The 22,577-nt window shown below is 49.3% G+C and overlaps 1 protein-coding gene across 7 annotated transcripts; it reads left to right on the top strand.

Annotated features, from left to right (window-relative positions):
* Nucleotides 1–890: 890 nt before the first annotated feature.
* ARHGAP30 (Rho GTPase activating protein 30) lies at nt 891–21,902 on the top strand. 7 transcript variants are annotated; one of them, XM_078356109.1, is made up of 12 exons: nt 891–1,270; nt 9,766–9,868; nt 12,046–12,186; nt 14,013–14,095; nt 14,246–14,353; nt 15,548–15,675; nt 16,127–16,298; nt 16,381–16,484; nt 16,560–16,637; nt 17,169–17,570; nt 18,832–18,926; nt 19,187–21,902. In XM_078356109.1, the coding sequence occupies exons 5-12, from the start codon at nt 14,262–14,264 to the stop codon at nt 20,810–20,812; spliced, it is 2,697 nt and encodes an 898-aa protein (XP_078212235.1). In that variant the 5' UTR covers nt 891–1,270; nt 9,766–9,868; nt 12,046–12,186; nt 14,013–14,095; nt 14,246–14,261; the 3' UTR covers nt 20,813–21,902. The 7 variants fall into 7 exon arrangements, with proteins under 7 accessions (XP_078212235.1, XP_078212234.1, XP_035135287.2 ...); XM_078356108.1 differs by having other exon boundaries at nt 18,832–19,097; XM_035279396.3 differs by having other exon boundaries at nt 16,094–16,298; nt 18,832–19,097.
* Nucleotides 21,903–22,577: the final 675 nt, after the last annotated feature.

The following is a 22,577-nucleotide window of genomic DNA, read 5'->3' as shown; positions in this document are numbered from 1 at the left end:
TTTTTCAGGATAGCTAGTGCCTTAGTTTGCAAAGTGTTTTAAATTCTGTTTTGTGTGCGTGTGTGTTTTTTTTTTTTTTTTTTAGAGTCTTGCTCTTTTGCCCAGGCTGGAGTGCAGTGGCATGATCTAAGCTCACTGCAACCTCCGACTCTGGGGTTCAAGCCATTCTCGACTCAGCTTTCCAAGTAGCTGAGATTACAGGCGCCCATCCCCATGCTCAGCTAATTTTTATATTTTTAGTAGAGATGGAGTTTCACCATATTGGCCAAGCTGATCTCTAATTCCTGACCTCAGGTGATCCACCTGTCTCGGCCTCCCAAAGTGCTGGGATTACAGGCGTGAGCCACTGTTCCTGGCCTGAATTCTTTATTGTACTGGAGACTCAACAACAGCTATATGAAATAGGCAGCAGTGTACGTTTTTTACAGGTAAATAAACTGAAACTCAAGTTAAATGAGTTTTACAGACTGTTAGAGGTGGGAGGATTTAAAGGTCCGCTAGTTCACTCCCTTCATTTTCCCAGGTGTGGAAACTGAGGCTCAGTGAAGTCATGTGATTTGACTTAGGTGCTACGCTCATCAGGCAGAGCCCAGGCAGCCTCCCTTGTGAGTGTGCTTTTTACATCCCTGTGTCACCTTGCTCCCAGGCAAGCCCCAGGCCGCTAACTTGGATCCAAGAATTCTGGTCTCTAAGGGAATCGGTCACCTGCTCACACCCCAGACACCATCACCCCACCCCAGGGCTCTGACATCACCTCCCCTAACCAATGAACGAAGTCCAAGCAATGGGTGAGGATGTGAATGTGAGCTACCTCCCCCACCCTGTGGTTGCAAAGATGCTCTAACAGGAAGTGGGTTAAGGAGCTGCACTGCTTCCTGCCCCCAAAAGCTGAGCGGGGCAAGAAGGGCGAGTGCCAGGCTGGGCCACGAGACACAGGACAGTTTCTTGCCAGGGTCCTGGCAGCTTCCTCTTCAACAGCCACTTCCGTGTGGCCAGAACCCCAGAGGCAGGAGCTGCTGCCCGTTGCCCAGGCCACCCTCCACCCCCAGTTGGGAGCCCTGCCCCCCTGGGGCTGGGCCAAGCCCAGCAGCTGGCTGGGATCCCATGGGGGACTGGTAGGGAACAGGTCTTGGGGGATAGAGGTAATTGGGCCAGTGCCGTGGGGCTCTGGCCATGAAGTCTCGGCAGAAAGGAAAGAAGAAGGGCAGCTCCAAGGAGCGGGTGTTTGGGTGTGACTTGCAGGAGCACCTGCAGCACTCAGGCCAGGAGGGTAAGGAGGCCGCTCAGCTGCTGTGGGTGGGTTGGGAGGCTCTGAGCGTCTGCAGCCCGATCCAGCCTGAGGGGCAGAAGCAACTTCGAAGTGCTCCTAGGAAAGGGGCAGTGGCCTGGGGTCACCATTCAAGAGACCTGTAAGCAGGCAAGACAGGAAGGGTGGCTGCCTTGTGTAACTTTCTGGGACTGGGTGGCTGAAGGGATGAGAATGTGAGCACCCAGGGAGCAGTGAGGGGGAGGATGGAGAGATTGGGAACCCAGGAAGGGTGGATGAAACAGTGGGCAGGTGACTGGGAACAGGAGAGGGAGGGTGAGGCGACAGGGTCAGGAGAGGAGTGGCTGAAAGGGCAGTGATCTGAATGGAGACAGGGAAGGGCCCCAGAAGGGTCTCAGGATGGCCCTTGAAGCAGGTGGTTTCCTGGCTGGAGAACACCCAGGGACAAGGTCGTGGGCTCTGTTCCCACTGCAGCCTTGCTGGGTTGCAGGGGAAGACGTGGGGCTGGAAACAGCCTCCTTCCCCAGTCTCTGTGATTCTCTTGTTCTCCCTGTGCAAAAGAGAAACAAGCTCAAAGTGGGGGCCAAGGGGAGAATCTGCTGAAACAGGGAAGAATGAAGGAAAACGTGAGGCCTGGCTTGAAGCTGGAGGTGCAGAGCACAAAGGAGGGTGGGTGTGGAACTGTCTGTGGAGCTTAACTAGCTCCCTCCCTGGGTTACCTTGGAGTGGGCTTTGAAGCCAGAAGGACCAGGGACAATATCAGGTTCACAGCAGGGCCTGGAATGGAGCAGCCGCTCAAAATCGTTTCTTAATTAAATTTGAAATCGAACCTAGGTATCCTGACTGCCCAGCCCAGCTTGTTTTTGGCACTTCAAGCTCCTCCTAGAGAAGGGCACAATTCTTTCCCCACTCCACCCCATCCCACCCCACCCCAATCTGTCATTTCCTCTTTGTCCCCTCCTCTGCTCTGGGCTGTGGTGCTTGCAGTGGAGGGAGGGTAATGGTGGTTCCCAGATCATTTCCTGCTCTTAGCCCCACCCCTGCATCCCTCCTTCCCCTTTTCTCCTCCCGCGAGAGGACGAGGACCCATATCCCCATTAGCCTTGGTTAAGGGAAAGCCCAAACCCCAAGGAAGAATGTGAGCGGCTGAAGCAAACTTATCCGAGCCTTCCTCTTCTCACTGGGCAGAGTGGAGGTGGCACAGCCATCAGTGCAGGGCTTACTCCTTTCTAAGGGACTCCTCTCAAGAGCTGTGATTCTTGGCCAAGAACCATGAGATTTAATTGGGGATGTTGTCCTCCCAGCTCAAGGCAAACCCTCAGTTCAGCCTTTCCTGGTACTGCCCTTTCCTGTGGTCCACCAACCATCCCTATCTTGAAACAAGAACCCACAGCCAGACCAGCCTCTGCCTGCATTCCCAGCAGGGAAGGGACACGCTCTCTAGAGCGGACAGACCTCTGATTGCTGGGTCCTGATCCTAGCTGAATCTCAGGGCAGGAGACTAGGAGACTAGAACCTCACCTGAGCCCAAGGGTGGGGTGATCTTGGGAACCAAAATAGCAGTGGTGGCCGCTTCCCTATCCCCCAAGTCTTCCCAGTACAGAGAGGTGGAAAGTGAAAGGAAGGACAGAGAAAGGCTGGTGATGGTTTTCTTTAACCCAATAGCCACAAGAAAATGAAAGCAAGGAGACCTGTGTTTCCAGTTATTTTATCCTCCCTGATAATTTTGGTCTCCCCCATCCTCACAACCTTGCTCCATCTCAACCCTCTCTCCAGCTCTTTGCGTCCACATGGGTCTCTTCCTTCCCTAAGCCCTATATGTACTGAGTTCTTTCTTTTCCTAATCTTTGATAGATTGTTCAGATTTCTAATTCTCCAGGTCCCTAAGCTTTGGGCCCTCCTCCCTGAGACTACCCTCATTTCCTCGATGTCTCCCTCCCTTTGACTTCATCCGTCTAACCCTGTCTGTACCCTTTATCTCTCACGTTATCTCTCTGATCTCTAGCTCCCTAACTCCCCCATCTCTGTGACCCTGTTGTCTCTTCCCCCATCTCATTGACCCAGTTCCTCTATGGCTGTGATTCCTTAGGCTCTTGAGTGTCCTCTTTGAAGTACTCTGGAGGTTCAAAATCAACAGAGAAGGACAGGATGGAGAAGACCTGGTTTGGATGCTACTCATGTGACAAAAACCTGGTGGTTTAGGTGACCGCAGACTATTTATGAGTCAAAAGAGTTGGCTTAGCATTAGGCACCCAAGAGTACAGCAGCAGCTCAAAGAAGGAGGGCCTGTCCCATCTCTGCATTCGGTACTGGGAACCTGAGGTCAGAGGGATCCTAGAAAATGGGAGCGGTACTGAAAGGATGGATGGTGAACTGTAGGGCTGAGACTAAGGACAGGCAAGAGAGGTGACTAGGGTGCAAAATTTGATGCAGCATTCACTTTCAGGGTCCTACAAGTGCTCTAGGTGCCTCTGATTTTGTCTATTTTTTTTTTTTTTTTTGAGATGGAGTCTTGCTCTGTCACCAAAGCTGGATTGCAGTGGCACGATCTTGGCTCACTGCAACCTTTACCTCCCAGGTTCAAGCAATTCTCCCTGCCTCAGCCGCCTAAGTAGCCAGGACTACAGGCGTGCGCCATCATGCCTGGCTAAGTGTTGTATTTTTAGTAGAAACAGGGTTTTGCCATTTAGTCAGGCTGGTCTTGAACTCCTTAGCTTAGGTGATTCACACACCTCAGCCTCCCAAAGTGCTGGGATTACAGGTGCATTCTTAAGGACATACTCAAGACCATGCATGGGCACTGTTGGCATTTGTGTGGCCCTGAGAATAAGTGCTTCCTTAAGTTTTACACACTAGATGCTTCCATAATCCCACCCAACTCCTGGCAGTGGTGTGTAGGAAGATGAAGAGTTTGGAAACCAGGTTGTATGAGGAGACTTGAAAGATTGTGATTGGCCAGACCCAGTGGCTCACGCCTGTAATCTCAACACTTTGGGAGGCCGAGGCAGGTGGATCACTCTAGGTCAGGAGTTCGAGACAAGCCTGGCCAACATGGTGAGACGCCATCTCTACTAAAAATACAAAAATTAGCTGGGAATGGTGGTGTTCATCTGCAGTCCCAGCTACTCAGGAGACTGAGGCTGCAGTGAGCCAAGATTGCACCACTGCATTGCAGCTTGGGCAACAAATCGAGACTTCGTCTCAAAAAAAAAAAAAAAAAAAAAGAGAGAAAGAGAAAAGGGCCAGGCACTGTGGCTCACACCCGTAATCCCTTCACTTTGGGAGGCTGAGGCAGGCGAATCACCTGAGATCAGGAGTTTGAGACCAGATGTGGAGAAACCCTCTCTCTACTAAAAATTCAAAATTAGCCAGGTGTGGTGGCACATGGTTGCAGTAAGCTCAGATCTTGCCATTGCACTCCAGCCTGGGCAACAAGAGGAAAACTCTGTTTAAAAAAAAAAAAAAAAAAGAAAGAAAGATTGGGGTTGATGAATTTATTTATTATTTTCTTCATTCCACATTTATGTCATACTTTGTTCAACAAAGAGCTTGGGATGACTTCCAAAACCCAAAACTTTACAAAAAGTTAGAATAAATAACTGAAGGAATTGGGTTGAAGGAAAAACAAGAGGAAGAGAAAGATCAGCACCCAGAAATGCATATTACATGGCTCTATGGTTCTTAGAGGTGGGCTCTGAGCTTCCTAGTGGTTAAAGAGGTAAACATAGGCTAGGTGTGGTGGCTCACGCCTGTAGTCCCAGAGCTTTTGGTCAGGGGTTCGAGACCAGCCTGGTCAATATGGTGAGACTCCATCTCTACTAAAAGATACAAAAATTAGCCGGGCATGGTGGTGTGTGCCCGCAGTCCCAGCTACTCAGGAAGCTGAGGGACCAGAATTGCTTTAACCCACCCAGAGCAAGGCTCTGACCCAAAATAAATAAACAAACAAAGATAATCAAGTGCAAGACTCATGTGGCCCATAAGAAAAAGAAATAGATGGCTTAGGAGAAACACAGCTTTTTCTTGTTCTTTTCCTCCCCTCCCCTCCCCTCCCCTCCCCTCCCCTCCCCTTCCCTTCCCTTCCCTTCTTCCCTTCCCTTCTTCCCTTCCCTTCCCTTCCCTTCCCTTCCCTTTCCTTCCCTTCCCTTTCCTTCCCTTCTCTTTCCTTCCCTTCCCTTTCCTTCCCTTCCCTTCTCCCTTCCCTTCTGCTCCACTCCCCTCCCCTCCCTTCCCTTCCTTCTTTCACAGTCTTACTCTGTTGCCTAGTCTGGAGTACAACAGTATCATCATCACTCACTGCTGCCTCAAACTCCTGGGCTCAAGCAGTCCTCCTGCTTTAGCCTCCCGAGTAGCTGGCACTTCAGGTGTGAGCCACCACATTCTACTAATTTTTTATTTTTTGTAGAGATGAGGTCTTGCTATGTTACCCAGGCTGGTCTGGAACTCCTGGCCTCAAGCGATCCACCTGCCTCGGCCTCCCAAAGTGTTGGGATTACAGGCTTCAGCTTCCATGCCAAACACAGCTTTTTCTGATACTCATATGTGAGAGGAATTCCTCTGATGGGTCCTAGTTAATAGAACCCGATGTTCTGTGATTGGCAATATTCTCCTTTAAATCTCCAAGGGATGTTATTGATTCTCACAATTGATTGATTAATTCAGAGTCATTTAACAAACATTGACTGAGCACTTGCTCTGTTTCAACAGTGTACTAGATGCTGGGAGGATGTTATTATATGTTACGATGTATAAATACAAAATAAACGAATCCTAACAGATTGCAAGAAGTGCTATAATACAGATATGAACAAAAGACTGGTGAACTATAATACAGATACAAGGAAAAGGGTTAGAATTGGTGGTTATGTTTAAGATGTGATTTTTTTTTTTTTTTGAGAGGGAGTCTCACCCTGTTACCCAGACTGGAGTGCACTGGTGCAATCTCAGCTCACTGCAACCATTACCTCCCAGGTTCAAGCGATTCTCCTGCTTCAGCCACCCAAGTAGCTGGGACTACAGATGCACGTCACCATTCCAGGCTAATTTTGTATTTTTTAGTAGAGATGGGGTTTTGCCATGCTGGTCTTGAACTCTAGACCTCAAGTGATCTGCCCCCCTTGACCTCCCAAAGTGCTGGAATTACAGGTGTGAGCCACCATGCCTGGCCTAAGAGGTACTTTAAGAAATGCAGACGGTAATTCCAGGCAAGGGAATAATATGAGTAATGGTACCAAGGCTTGTTTATGGACCAGCAAAGGGCTGGATTATAGGATTTGTCAAGGAATTTTCTGGAGCTGTGGCTGGAATGGTGCCTGGATCTGGTTTGTGAAGGACCTTATATACCAGGCTGAGAAGTTTCTACGTAATTTTGTATCTTTAAGGTAAGCAATGAGGATTAAGGTGGGGCAGAGTCGGGGCATATTTGAGGCAAAAAATCTAAATGAGAGAAGTGCTCTAGAAAGGTAACTATGTAGTCTTGTGGAAACGCGGTTCAATACATGTTATTGTTTTGTTTGCTTTTGTTTTTGTTTTAAGACCGAGTCTTGCTCTGTCACTGAAGCTGGAGTGCAGTGGCATAATCTTGGCTCATGGCAGTCTCCACCTCCTGGGTTCAAGCAATTCTCCTGCCTCAGCCTCCCACTAGCTAGAATTACAGGCATGTGCCTCCACACCCAGCTAATTTTTGTATTTTTAGTAGAGATGGGGTTTCACAATATTGGCCAAGCTGATCTCAAACTCTTGGCCTCAGGTGATCCGCCTGCCTTGGCCTCCCAAAGTGCTGGGATTACAGGTGTGAGCCACCTTGCCTGACCCAGTTTCTGAGGATCTATCATGTATGAGACACCATGTCAGAAGATATAAGGAATATCAAGATGGATCACACTTAGATTTTGTCCTTAAGAAGCGTACAGTCTAGTAGCAGGAGGGAGGCTAGGATTGGGAAAGAGTACAACTTGTTGTACCCTTGATTTGAATTCTGGCTCTAGCTGGGTGCTGCTGGGCACTCAGTACTTCTTTGACCCTCAGTTTTCTTATCTGTAAAATGGGGACTAGAATACCTAATTTTTTAAGGTTTTTTTTTTTTTTTTTTTTTTTAGATTTTCTTGTTTTGATTGCCATGGCTCTGTCATCCAGATTATCTAATTTTTAAGATTAAATGATAGGCATATATAAAGCAGGCCAGGTGTGGTGGCTCATGCCTGTAATCCCAGCACTTTGGGAGGTCGAGGTGGGTGGATCACCTGAGGTCAGGAGTTCAAGACTAGCCTGGCCAACATGATGAAATGCTGTCTCTACTAAAAATACAAAAATTAGCCAGGAGTGGTGGCGCATGTCTGTAATCCCAGCTACTTGGGAGGCTGAGGCAGGAGAATTGCTTGAACCAGGAAGTGGAGGTTGCAGTGAGCCAAGACTGGCACTCCAGAGTGAGACTCCATCTCAAAAAACAAACAAACAAAATCTACAACAACAACAACAACAAAGAACTAGCAGCCATGAGCTGAGCTTTCATACCAGAGGGTGTGTTTTAAAAGAATCCTCAGCAGTCCTGTTCCATTTCGGTTGGGACAACTAATGTTCCTTCACCTTATATACAGTGTTATGTAAATGCACTTTTAAGATAAATCCTTGGCGGGGCGGTGGCTTATGCTGGTAATCTCGGCACTTTGGGAGGCTGAGGCAGGCATATCACTAGGTCAGGAGTTCGAGACCAGTCTGACCAACATGGAGAAACCCTGTCTCCACTAAAAATACAAAATTAGCTGGGCTTGGTGGCGGGCACCTGTAATCCCAGCTACTCGGGAGACTGAGGCAAGTGAATTGAGGAGGCTGCAGTAAGCCAAGATCATGCCATTGAACTCCAGCCTAGGCGACAGAGTAAGATTCCATCTCAAAAAAAAAAAAAAGATGAGCCCTTGACTCTGCCTCCCCTACCAACCAGATTGTTGCCCTTTTAAAAATAACTGGTAATTACAGACAAATTTTCTTTCCTTTTCTTTTCTTTTCTTTTTTTTTTTTTTTTTTTGAGGTGAAGTTTCACTCTTGTTGCCCAGACTGGAGTGCAGTGGCATGATCTCAGCTCACTGCAACCTCCACCTCTCTGGTTCAAATGATTCTCCTGCTTTAGCCTTCCAAATAGCTGGCATTACAGGCACATGCCACCATGCCCAGGTAGTTTTTGTATTTTTAGTAGAGGTGGTGTTTCACCATGTTGGTCAGGCTGGTCTCAAACTCCTGACCTCAGGCTATCCACCCCAGGTAGATTTTGTATTTTTTTTTTTTTTTTGAGATGGAGTTTTGTTCTTGTTGCCCAGGCTAGAGTGCAATAGCGCGATCTCCGCTCACTACAACTTCTGCCTCCTGTGTTCAAGCGATTCTCTTGCCTCAGCTTCCCAAGTAGCTGGGATTACAGGTGCACACCACCATGCCTGGCTAATTTCTTGTATTTTTAGTAGAGACAGAGTTCTATCATGTTAGTCAGGCTGGTCTTGAACTCCTGGCCTCAGGTGATCCACCTGCCTTGGCCTCCCAAAGTTCTGGGGTAACAGGCAGCCCAAGAGAGACAAATTTCTTTCTTTTTGTTTTCTTTTATTTTGAGATAGGGTCTCACTCTGTCACCCAGCAGGCCCGAGTGTGGCTTCCTCCAGCCCTTGCCTCCTGGGCTCAGGTGATCCTCCCACTTCAGCCTCCTGAGTAGCTGAAACTACAGGTGTGCACCACTACACCCCTTTCATGTTTTTGTTTTGTAGAGACAGAGTTTCACCATGTTACTCAGGCTGGTCTTGAAATCCCGGGCTCAAGCAATTCACCTGCCTCAGCCTCCCAAAGTGCTGGGATTATAGGTGTGAGTCACTGAACCCAGCCTGACAAATTTCACTTTAACAATGGCAGAACTTTCTAACATGTGCACAGCCATGTCACACACACACACACACACACACAAGGAACTTTCTAACAAAGGGCTGACTGGGTAGTTTGGAGAGGCCGTGAGCTCCCAGGACCTTTAGGACCTACCAAGCAGAGATACTGCAGACGGGTTGGCAGGGTGGAGCTGATGATCTGTAGGAATGTTTCTAATGAGATTTTTTTTTTTTTTTTTGAGATGGAGTTTCCCTCTTGTTACCCAGGGTGGAGTGCAATGGCGCAATCTCTGCTTACCGCAACCTCCGCCTCCTAGGTTCAGGCAATTCTCCTGCCTCAACCTCCTGAGTAGCTGGGATTACACGCATGCACCACCATGCCCAGCTAATTTTTTTGTATTTTTAGTAGAGACGGAATTTCACCATGTTGACCAGGATGGTCTCGATCTCTTGACCTCGTGATCCACCCACCTCGGCCTCCCAACGTGCTGGGATTACAGGCATGAGCCACCGCGCCCATGAGCGTTGCCCATGGTCTCCTCAAATCCCCTTCTCTGATCTTCCATTTCTCAGACTCACTGCAGTCTCTGACCTTCCAGATTTCTGATTTTGGTGTCTCTGCCCCGTCTGTGTTCCCAGTGCCACAGGTGCTAAAGAGCTGTGCAGAATTTGTGGAGGAGTATGGAGTGGTGGATGGGATCTATCGCCTCTCGGGGGTCTCCTCCAACATCCAGAAGCTTCGGTGAGTCAAACAGAGTGGGAGGGCTCTGTGACCAGGAGGCCAGGGAGCCAGAAGGTCATAGTAAGGGTTGCCAAGGAGAGCAGACATGGGGAATGACAAGCAGTGGGGAGAAGGAAACAGAGGCTAGATCAGGTCCGAGGGAGGTGCTCTAACAACTCCTAGAAAAAAGGTGGAGTCCATGGGCACTCCCTCAATTTGGTGTGTGTGTGTGTGTGCTCGTGCGGAGTGGAGTGGCGAGATCTTGGCTCACTGCAGGCTCTGGCTCCTGGGTTCAAGCCATTCTCCTGCCTCGGCCTCCCAAAGTGCTGGGATTACAGGTGTGAGCCACCATGACTGGTCTATCTTTTTTATTATAGCCATCCCTGTAAATGTAAACTAATATTTCAATGTGATTTATATTTGAGTAACTTTTGTTCTTTCCTCTTTTTTTGAGACAGAGTCTTGCTCTGTTGCCAGGCTGGAGTGCAGTGGCGTGATCTCGGCTCAGTGCAAGCTCTGCCTCCAGGGTTCAAGCGATTCTCCTGCCTCAGCCTCCTGAGTAGCTGGGACTACAGGCACATGCCACCACATCCAGCTAATTTTTATATTTTTAGTAGAGAGATGGGGTTTCACCATGTTGGCCAGGATGGTCTCGATCTCTTGACGTCGTGATCTGCCTGCCTTGGCCTCCCAAAAAGTACTGGGATTACAAGCGTGAGCCACTGTGCCCAGCCTCTTTTTTTTTTTTTTTTTTTTCTTTTTTGAGACTGGGTCTCACTCTGTCACCTAAGCTAGAATGCAGTGGCACGGTCATGCTTCACTGCAGACTCTACCTCCTAGGCTCAATCCTCCTACCTTAGCCTTCCGAGTAGTTGGGATTACAGGTATGAACCAGCTCCCCTAGCCTATATTTGCATTTCTGTAATAGGTAATGATGTTGAACATCTTTTCCTGTGCTTATTGGCTATTTGCATATCTTTGGAGTAATGTTTATTCAAATCCTTTGCCCATTTTTTTCTCCCTTTCCTATGGTGCTGACTTTACCCGTATACAAATTTGGCTTATTTGTTTAGCTGGGCATGGTGGTGCACACCTGTAGTCCCAGCTACTCAAGAGGCTGAGGGAGGAGAATCACTTGAACCCAGAAGGCGGAGGCTGCAGTGAGCCGATATTGTACCACTGCACTCCAGCCTGGGAGACAGAGCAAGACTGTCTCAAAAAGAAAAAAGAAAAAAAAGCGGCTTATTTGTTTTTCTAATCATTGAATTATAAGAATTCTCTATACATTCTGAATAGTAAACCCTCAATCAGATAAACAGTTTGCAAATATTTACTCCCATTTTGTGGGTTGTCTTCACTCTTTTAGTAGGGTCTTTTGACATACAAATGTTTTTAATTTTGATGTTCAATGTATCCATTGTTTTGTTTGCTTGTGCTTTTAGTGTCATATCTAAGAAACTGTTGCCTAATCCTAGGACTTAAAGATTTACACTTAGGTTTCTTTCTAAGAGTTACACCCACCCATTTTTTCTTTTTCTTTTTTTTTTTTTTTTTTTTGAGACGAAGTTTCGCTGTTGTTACCCAGACTGGAGTGCAATGGCAGGATCTTGGCTCACCGCAACCTCTGCCTTCTGAGTTCAAGCAATTCTCCTGCCTCAGCCTCCCGAGTAGCTGGGACTACAGGCACGCACCACCATGCCCAGCTAATTTTTGTATTTTTAGTAGAGATGGGGTTTCACCTTGTTGACCAGGATGGTGTCGATCTCTTGACCTCGGGATCCACCCGCCTCAGCCTACCAAAGTGCTGGGATTATAGGCGTGAGCCACCGCGCCCGGCCACACCCACCCATTTTTATGTGTACCCAGTGGCACAGACTTAGGATCATCCCCTATTGACTCTTACATGCCCTTGCATTGCTACACAGTTTCTCTAGCTACATCCCTAACATATCCCTGTTCATGCATATATCCACTTACCTGCATATGTACCCATCCTCACATTCACATCTACATGTCAACATATGCAATACCTTATACATACACATATGGCTCATATGTGTATTTGTCCCAACATTCTCCTTCCAAGTCCCACACATGCTGACCCATGACGGTGCTGGGACCCATCTCTACAGCTCCCACCTTTCCCCACATTACCCCAACCCTTACTACTCCTGACCACACCGCACCTACCCAGGCAGGAATTTGAGGCAGAGCGGAAGCCAGACCTGCGGCGGGATGTTTACCTCCAGGACATTCACTGCGTCTCCTCGCTGTGCAAGGCTTATTTCAGAGAACTGCCGGATCCCCTGCTCACTTACCGGCTCTATGACAAGTTTGCTGTGAGTTGAGAGGCAGGGGGGTGGAAGACAGGGCTCAGGGGTGGACAGTCTGGTTTTGACATCCAAGGTGTGTCACATACCAGCCAGAGTCCTAGCGATCCTGAATGACAGAGACCACAGAAAGTCCACTGGGGAAAAGACCCCTCCTCGCCAAATATCCTAGCCCCTACTACCTCTGTCCTCCTCCATTCCCTCTTCTCTTCATTCTCCCTTTGCCATGTCCTTCTCCTAAGGCCTGCAGATTGCACACAGCACAGTGATGAGACTTGGGGAGGCAGAGGCAGATTGTTGTAGCTGGAAGGCCATTGGAAAGCATGTAGACCAGAACTTCCCTACACTGAAAATAATGAGAATACTTTTTTTGTTTGTTTGTTTGAGATGGAGTTTCGCTCTTGTTACCCAGACTGGAGTGCAATGGCACGATCTCAGCTCACCGCAACCTCCGCCTTCTGGGTTCAAGCAGCTCTCCTGCCTCAGCCTCCCGAGTACTGGGACTACAGGCGTGCACCACCATGCTCAGCTAATTTTTGTATTTTTAGTAGAGACGGGGTTTCACCTTGTTGACCAGGATCGCTTCGATCTCTTGACCTTGTGATCCACCCGCCTCAGCCTCCCAAAGTGCTGGGATTATAGGCGTAAGCCACCTCACCCGGCCTGAGAATAGTTTTTAGAAGTCAAGTTTTTTCAAGGATGCACCTCCATACACTGTAATTGTGCATTGAACATTTTTGTTTTTCTTCTTTATTTTGAAATGCTGTCTCACTCTGTCACCCAGGCTGGAATGCAGTGGTGCAATCTTGGCTCACTGCAACCTCCGCCTCCCAGCTTCAAGCAATTCTGCCTCAGCCTCCTGCGTAGCTGAGCTTACAAGCACCTGCCATGATGCCTGGTTAATTTTTTGTATTTTTGATGGACACAGGGTTTCACCATGTTGGCCAGGCTGTTTTCAAACTCCTGACCTCAGGTGATCCACCCACTTCGGCCTCTCAAAGTGCTGGGATTACAGGTGTAAGCCACCGTGCCCAGCCTGTTTTTTGTTTTTCTGAGCCAGGGTCTCCTTCTGTCACCCAGGCTGGAGTACAGTGGTGCAATCACAGCTCACTGTAACCTCGATCTCCCAGGCTCAAGTGATCCTCCTACCTCAGCCTCTTGAGCAGATGGGACTATAGGCGTGCACCACCATGCCTGGCTGATTTTCAAATTTTTCAGTAGAGACAAGGTCTTGCTGTGTTGCCTAGGCTGGTCTTAAATTCCTGAGCTTAAGAAATCCTTGCACCTTAGCTTCCCAAATTGCTGGGATTATAGGTGTGAACCACTGTGCCCAGCCTGAACATCTTTTAAATGTGAAAACACATGAAAAATATGCTATCTTGAATTGAGTAACACTTTAAAAATAAGTGTACTTTATTTAGCACAACAGCTCTGAGAGCTCCTGAATGCTAGCAACACCCTGCTCAGTCCACACCGGCTAGGTTGGGTGGGGAATGGCCTTCCTGGACACAATGAAACAACTCTGGAGTCCCTGGGGCACCCACAGGGTGGCACCACTGAGGCAGCCCCGTGCCAGAGCTCTACAGATGGAGGATGGTAAGGCAACGAGTTATCAAGGTCACACAAGCTATGAAGTGGCATAACGAAAATTCAGCTGCCATCTTTGTGGGCCCCATATTCTGAGCTCTCTCTGTCGGTACACCTCAGATGATGTAGGACAGAGGAGCATAGAGTCCAGTGCACACTGTTCCTGAGAACTTGGTTAGGAGCTCTGGGGAGTAAGCAGGGGCATTGCTGGGTCATTGACTCTTGCTTCTTGCACCCTTCTCAATCAGGAGGCTGTAGCAGTGCAATTGGAACCTGAGCGCTTGGTCAAGATCCTAGAGGTGCTTCAAGAACTCCCCGTCCCAAACTACAAGTATGTGGGGTTCCACATCTGCCCAGCAACCTGAGACAACTTATTCACTCTCTGCCTGGAGCCTTAACGGGGTCCTACTGGCTCCTAGGTCCCATTCCTAATGCCTGCCCTGGGGGTTCCCTGTGTGATCCCTGCTTCCGCTTTCTGCAGGACCCTGGAGTTCCTCATGAGGCACTTGGTGCACATGGCCTCGTTCAGTGCTCAGACCAACATGCATGCTCGTAACCTGGCCATCGTGTGGGCTCCCAATCTGCTGAGGTAGGTGCATGTTTGAGGAGTGTGTGGGGATCCTGTGAGACACTTGCCTCTGGGAGGCTGCTCCCAGATTGAGATGCGACTGTGTGGGTACACTGAAGAAGGGTATGGGGCTCACAAAGCCCAGTGAAAAAAGACGTTTTGAGATTGAGTCAGATGGGGCCCACTCATTTTAGCCTAGTCTCTGTGATCAAATAAAGTCCCTAAAGGGCAAGACTTTTGTGTTTTCCTACAGTGTGTCACTGAGCTGAGGGTCTAGAACATCACAGTTTCATGCCAATTTTTTGGTTTGTTTTTGAGACAGAAACTTGCTCTGTTGCCCAGGCTGGAGAGCAGTGGCATAATCTCAACTCACTGCAATCTCTGCTTCCTGAATTCAAATGATTCTGGAGCCTCAGCCTCCTGAGTGTCTGGGATTACAGGCATGAGCCACCACAGCTGGCTAATTTTTGTATTTTTAGTAGAGAGACGGGGTTTTACCATGTTGGCCAGGCTGGTCTTGAACTCCTGACCTCATATCAAATGTTTTTTGAGCAAACTATCTTGTAGTCTGTTGGAGAACTGGCTGGCATATCACTCACTGTGGTGGTGCAAGACAGACTATGTATGGGAAGTCCTCTAATTAATTATAAAAATTATTATAGGGCCGGGCACGGTGGCTCAAGCCTGTAGTCCCAGCACTTTGGGAGGTCGAGGCGGGTGGATCACGAGGTCAAGAGATCGAGACCATCCTGGTCAACATGTTGAAACCCTGTCTCTACTAAAAATACAAAAAATTAGCTGGGCATGGTGGTGCGTGCCTGTAATCCCAGCTACTCGGGAGGCTGAGGCAGGAGAATTGCCCGAACCCAGGAGGTGGAGGTTGTGGTGAGCTGAGATCGTGCCATTGCACTCCAGCCTGGGTAACAAGAGTGAAACTCCGTCTCAAAAAAAAAAAAAAGAAAAAAAAATTATAATAAACAAGACACCCTGGTGTGCAAAGGAAACAGAAATGAACCCTGAGAAGGGTGTCTAAGAAGGCTTCCTTCCTGGAAGTCTTCAAGTGGCATTTGAGAATTGAAGAATTATGCATATAGTTTAAGAGGTGGAAATGGGGTTAAGGTCATTCGAGAGAGAGAGAATAAGGTATTTTCAGGGAGAATCTGGATTGGGAAGTGTGGTGGGGCTGAGGGGGAGAATAATTCTACATCTTCACAGGTCTAAGGACATAGAGGCCTCAGGCTTCAATGGGACAGCAGCCTTCATGGAGGTGCGGGTGCAGTCCATTGTCGTGGAGTTCATCCTCACACACGTGGACCAGCTCTTTGGGGGTGCTGCCCTCTCTGGTCAGTGTCCTTCCTGCCCTATCCCGCTGTCTGGGGAGTCAAGTCAGTTACAGAGAGCCTTGCAGTTCCCCTAGTTCAGTTGAGTCTCATACAGGGATGTTGGTAGTGGTCATATGGAGAGAACCCTGGGGAGATAATGGTGCAGTCAGGACTCGAACAGACCTCTTCTGCTGTCAGTCCAGGGCATAGCTTGACCTCTGAGTCACCATCCTGGCTCCCAAGGCTAGTGATAACTCATACCCACTCCCAGCCCACAGGCCAATATCCTGGGATCTCCCGGCCCTCTTTGTCTATGAGGACACTCGTTTGAGATGATGGACATAGAGGCACTGTCTTTAGGGGTGTTGGTGTATCCTAACCTGGTAGTTGGTGAGGGGTGATGAAGGATTGGGTGACTGAGATCCCTCTGTTGGCCCAGTTCCTGGCTGGCCAATTCCTTTTCTCTTCCCAGGTGGTGAGGTGGAGAGTGGATGGCGATCACTTCCAGGGACCCGGGCATCAGGCAGCCCCGAGGACCTTATGCCCAGGCCCCTGCCTTACCACCTGCCTAGCATTCTGCAGGCTGGCGATGGACCCCCACAGATGCGGCCGTACCACACTATCATTGAGATTGCCGAGCACAAGTAAGGCCTCCTTCCTGGACCCTCCTCCCCTGCGCTGCCCACCATGTTCCAACCTCCAATTATGCCCCTCCATTCTCTGTAGGAGAAAGGGGTCTTTGAAAGTCAGGAAGTGGAGGTCTATCTTCAATCTAGGTCGCTCTGGCCATGAGACAAAGCGTAAACTTCCACGGGGAGCTGAGGACAGGGGTAAGTCTGGGGAGATGGGGGGAGTTCTGCTGAGGGTACACAGGCCCTGGCTCTACCCACATCCCTGTCTTACAGAGGACAAATCCAGTAAGGGGACACTGCGGCCAGCCAAAAGCATGGACTCACTGAGTGCTGCAGCTGGGGCCAGTGATGGTGAGTATAGGGGTGCATGTCTGTGTATGTACGTGTGTGTGCCATGTGACCAGTACGGGCCTGTGTGTGCATGTGTGTGTGTACATGTAGCCAACTCTGTTCAATAATTTCAAAAATATTTAATGAGTGCCTCTTATACACCAGCCACAGTACTGAGTGCTATATTTACAATGGTGAGCTCATTGTCTAATCTATGGGTTTGTTGATGAGTGTTCGTATGGGAAGGGACAGCATGGGTATGGGGTGGGGGTGGTGGTGGTGATGGTGATGGTGATGACAGCCAGTGACTGTATTTGCAGGTAAGGGAGGGAGTTCCCTAGGTATGTGAAGGTGGGGTGATCTTTGACCTACTGGCTTGGTGGAGAGTTTGCAGTACTGATCAAAAGAAGCTGGGTCTGGTACGTTCCAGGCTGTCCTTGCTCTCAGGCCTGAGAAAGAAGAACGTGTTCTCCAGAGCCTTCTTGAGATGTCTAGGCCCCTTGCCCTTGGAGCTTAGGCCACTGCCTACCTGGCCCTCTCTTTCCTCCACAGAACCAGAGGGGCTGGTGGGGCCTGGCAGTCCCCGGCCAAGCCCATTGCTGCCTGAGAGCTTGGAGAACGATTCTATAGAGACAGCAGAGGGTGAACAGGAGCCTGAAGCAGAAGCACTGGGTGGCACAAACTCTGAACCAGGCACACCACGAGCTGGGCGGTCAGCCATCCGGGCTGGGGGCAGCAGCCGTGCAGAGCGCTGTGCTGGGGTCCACATCTCAGATCCCTACAATGTCAACCTCCCGCTACACATCACCTCCATCCTCAGTGTGCCCCCGAACATCATCTCCAATGTTTCCTTGGCAAGGCTCACCCGTGGCCTCGAGTGCCCTGCTCTACAGCACCGGCCAAGCCCTGCCTCTGGCCCTGGCCCTGGCCCTGGCCTTGGCCCTGGCCCCCCAGGTGAGGAACCAAAGATTGAACAAGACTGGGAAAAGGGACTAGAGCCCTAGGCTGAAGCTGTGATGCTGGAAGATTCGCCCTAGGAAGGGCAGAAAGCCTCAGCCCTTGGGCTTTGGGGTGGTTACCTTCAGCTGCCTCCCTAGATTCAGGGTTGCAGAAATCCAGTAATATTACCAGGCTATGTGAAATCTATGGAGAGGAGATCTCTAGCAGCCTTCAGAGCACTGATGTACTCAAGAATGGGGGCTGTATCAGACGCATACAGCAGGGATTACTAAGGACAAGTGTGGGAATATATAATAGATGGATGGGTAATAATAATAGTAACATCAATACTATCAGCTAACATTTATCAAGAGTTTATTAAGTACTGGCCGGGCGCAGTGGCTCATGCCTGTAATCCCAGCACTTTGGGAGGCCGAGGCAGGCAAATCACCTGAGGTCTGGAGTTCGAGATCAGCCCGCCCAACATGGCGAAACCCTGTCTCTACCAAACATGCAAAAGATTGGCTGGGCTGTGGTCCCAGCTGCTCCGGAGGCTGAGGTAGGAGAACTGTTTGCACTTCGGAGGTGGAGGTTGCAGTGAGCCGAGATTGTGCCACTGCACTCCAGCTTGGGCAACAAGAGTGAAACTCTGTCTCAAAAAAAAAAAAAAAAAAAAAAAAAAAAAAATTAAGTGCTATGACTGCAGGAATTAGCTTGTTTCATTTCCTCATAATTTTATGACATAGGTATTGTTATTTTTCTGTTACAGCAGTGGAAACTGAGACCTGAAACTTAGGTTATCAATTTGCTATTGATTTAGGTAGAAGTAGCAGAGCTGGGATCTGATCCTTGCTCTGACTCCAGTTCCTGAAGTGTCACTCATGAGAAGTCCTGAGGCAGGATAGGATAGTGTACGAACATGGGCTATAGAGTTAAGTAAACTTGGGTTCAAATTTTGGCCGTGTTGCATATTGGTTACATGACCTTACACAAATTGCTTAATCTCTCTGAGCCTCAGTCTTCTCAATACCCCACATAATAGTTTAGAGGAAAAAATAAGACAATGCATTACAAAATGGATAGCACAGTGCTTGGCACCTGATAGGGGCTCAAGGTAGCAAGCCAATAATAAGGGATACTGTTCTGACAGGATCAGTCATGCAGAGTAACTATGTTGGGAGTGCTGGGCCCCTGCTGTAGCAATGCTAGGATGACTCACATTGAAAAGGGTCAGGGCTTGACCTTTGTATTCCTGGAACTACTTCTCTCCCAACAGATGAGAAGTCGGAAGCAAGTCCAGCCCCAGGTCCCCTGGCAAACTCAGGCCCAGACGACTTGGCTCCTGCTCTGGAGGACTCCCTGTCCCAGGAGGTGCAGGACTCCTTCTCCTTCCTAGAGGATTCAAGCAGCTCAGAACCTGAGTGGGTGGGGGCAGAGGATGGGGAGGTGGCCCAGGCAGAAGCAGCAGGAGCAGCCTTCTCCCCTGGGGAGGACGACCCTGGGATGGGCTACCTGGAGGAGCTCCTGGGAGCTGGGCCTCAGGTAAGGAGAGCTGTGTTGGGTTTGGGGGTGGCATGGAGTCAAGGGTGAACAGGGCCTCCTGATCCTGAGCCACAATGCTGTGCCTACAGGTGGAGGAGTTCTCTGTGGAGCCGCCCCTGGATGACCTGTCTCTGGATGAGGCACAGTTTGTCTTAGCTCCTAGCTGCTGTTCCCTGGACTCTGCTGGCCCCAGGGCTGAAGTTGTGGAGGAAAATGGGGAGGAAGTCTTCCTGAGTGCCTATGATGACCTAAGTCCCATTCTGGGACCTAAATCCCCAATCTGGGAGGGTGCATCGAGTCTGGAGGAAGAGGCAACAGAATGTGGAAGGCAGGGTCCGGGACAGACTGAGAAAGAGCAGGCATGCTGGGAAGTTGGGGAGGACAAGGAGGCTGAGCTTGGAGGCAGACTAGACATCCAGGAAGAAGCTGAGGGAAGTCCAGAGATCAAGGTGGAGGCTGGAAAGGCCAGTGAGAATGGTGGAGAGGCTGGGGGAGGCCCAGAGACAAAGGTCAGATTGAGAGAAGGGAGTAGGGAAGAGACAGAGGCCAAGGGAGAGAAGTCCAAAGGTCAGAAGACTGACAGTATAGTGGAGGCTAAAGGTGTGGAGGAACCAGGAAGAGAGCAGTATACAGATGAGAAGGAAAAAGAAACTGAGAGAGAAGAGGTTGGGCAAGGAGATGAAGCCCAGGTAGAAGCTAGAAGGGACCTAGAGCAAGGGGCCCAGGAAGATCAAGTTGCTGAGGAGAAATGGGAAGTTGTACATAAACAAAAGGCTGATGGAGTCAGAGAGGATGAGGACAAAGAACAGAGGGGGAAGGGGGACAATGAAGCACAAAAAGACCAAGGAGATGGGGAAGACAGCAGAAGCCCAGAAGCAGCAGCTGAAGGAGGAGCAGGGGAGGTCAGCAAGGAATGGGAGAATGGGGATAGAGAGGCTGAGGGAGACCAGAGGACTGGAGGGGACTATTTAGAAGAGGGCACCCTCTCTGAAGGTTCAGGTCCTTCAGAGTCCCTAGAGGTTGACTGTGCCAAAGAGGGCAATACCCATTCTTCTGAGATGGAAGAGGCAGCCCCACAGTCATCCCAACCAGAGGAGACAGAGCATGAGGGGCAGCCCAGTCCAGAGGGCTGTAATCTATGCCCCTGTTCCCTGGGCTTGGGTGGTGTGGGCATGCGTCTGGCTTCCTCTCTGGTTCAGGTCCAACAGGTCCGCTCTGTGCCTGTGGTGCCCCCCAAACCGCAGTTTGCCAAGATGCCCAGTGCAATGTGTAGCAAGATTCATGTGGCACCCGCAAATCCAAGCCCAAGGCCTGGCCGGCTTGATGGGACTCCTGGAGAAAGGGCATGGGGGTCCCGACCTTCTCGATCCTCTTGGAGGAATGGGGGTAGTCTTTCCTTTGATGCTGCTGTGGCCCTAGCCCGGGACCGCCAAAGGACTGAGGCTCAGGGAGTTCGGCGAAACCAGACCTGTACTGAGGGTGGGGACTACTGCCTCATCCCCAGAACCTCCCCCTGCAGCATGATCTCTGCCCATTCTTCTCGGCCCATTAGCTGCCTGGAGCTCCCATCTGAAGGCACACAAGGGTCTGGATCCTGGAGTCGTCTTAGTCTGCCCCCCAGAGAACACCAGGTCCCTGACCCCCTGTTGTCCCCCCAGCGCCGATCGTATGCATTTGAAACACAGGCTAACCCTGGGAAGGGTGAGGGACTGTGATCAGGACCAGAGCTCTGGGCAAAGGGGACTTTGTGATTAGGACAGAGCTCTGGGTAAATTGTTTTGAATCTCCAGCATTCCTGACTAGCTGTGTCTTTTTTCTTTTTTCTCCCCAAGACGGAGTTTTGCTCCTGTTGCCCAGGCTGGAGTGCAATGGTGCCATCTCAGCTGACCCCAACGTCCGCCTCCTGGGTTCAAGTGATTCTCCTGCCTCAGTCTCCTGAGGAGCTGGGATTACTAATTTTGTATTTTTTAGTAGAGACAGGGTTTCTCCATGTTGGTCAGGCTGGTCTTGTACTCCTGACCTCAGGTGATCCACCTGCCTCAGCCTTCCAAAGTGCTAGGATTACAGGTGTGAGCCACAGTGCCTGGCCCTGACTAGCTGTCTCTTCTGCAGCTGGAGCAGCTGTATTGCCCAACTTTATAGGCTCTGGCCCTCCAGCTTCTTTTTTTGACTATGGGAGGCACTGCCTTGATTGGTTTACCTGAACTTGTCTCAGATTCAAAGCACTTATCTCTTAGGAGATTCCCAAGAAAGTCAACAATATCCTGTCCCCAGGGAGTGAGTCACTGGCGAAAGGGAACATAGGGTAGGCAGAAAACTTAAAAGAGTTTCTTAAAGACTGGAGAATTCCAGCCAAGTTCCTCCCTTCCTCTGAGCTGCGAATCTCTCTTCAAGAAAGCTAAGGGTAGAGACAGGGAGGATGGGGCCAGGTTAGAGCCTTCCATACACAAACACTTCTAGAGTTGCCCATTCCTGTTCTGTTCTTGGACCCTTAGATACCTCCTGGTCCTTTTAGCTCCAGATTAGTAGAAACGTCCAGGAAGCTCTTTGAAGCCCTCAGTATTTGTCGGAGGGACTGGACTCCTCTCCAGCTCCCCCACCCTCTGCCTCCAGTCATATGTTCAAGAGAGGTCCTGTACAGATCTCTCTGGGCTCTTATTTTTCCTTTAGAATAACTTCTTCCTATTTCAGGAAAGGGAAATGGTGTCACTCAAGCCCTGGAACTGCTTCTCCAGCCAGGCTGGGGCCATAGGTCCCACTCTAGTGAAGGTCAATGTCTCAGAATAAAGGCTGTATTTTTACAAATAGTGTGGGGTCTCATCATTCTTATTAAAGTCTTTGATGATAGGTATTATATTTTCTTTTTTTTTGGTATTATATTTTCATATATTTGGCAAAACATTCTTTTTCTTCTTGCTGTTTGGGTGCTCTTCCTCAGTTGTCATGGAGACTAGTGGTTAGAAACTAGAGCTAGGTTCATAGTGGTCAGGAAATGGGAAAGAGAAACTTATATTTACATAATGCTCATTATGTGCCAGGAACTGGGCTAAGTACACTCATAGAATCTATGTCCTTGATTTTATTTAATCTACATAATTCTGGAAGGTTGGTGCTGGTATCTCCAGTTTACAGATGAGGAAACTAAGGCTTAACTAAGTCAAAATGTTTGTCAAAGATCTCAGAGGTAAGAAGTGGCAGAGATGGATTTGAAACCTGGATTCACCTGGCCCCCAAGTTTGAATTCTTCCTATTATACCACACTACTCCAAATCCATTCAGGGTAAAGACCTTGAGAAAAATGGGAATCAAGATTCCTGTCACATAAAGTGAGCCTTTAGAAAACTAGAAGCCTCGGGGTCTTTGGGTGAGTAATTGCTGACGCGAATTAACAAGGAATATACCCAGATCTATGCGTACCCCGATAAGTCGTAATCTCTAGCGGGTAACCCTTCAAAAAGACGCCCTGAGCCAAGATGGCCT

The sequence above is a fragment of the Callithrix jacchus genome, chromosome 18 (assembly GCF_049354715.1).
Source record: "Callithrix jacchus isolate 240 chromosome 18, calJac240_pri, whole genome shotgun sequence".
Lineage (NCBI taxonomy): Eukaryota > Metazoa > Chordata > Mammalia > Primates > Cebidae > Callithrix > Callithrix jacchus.
Note: the sequence above shows the minus strand (reverse complement) of the source record. Positions and strands in the feature narration are given on the sequence as shown.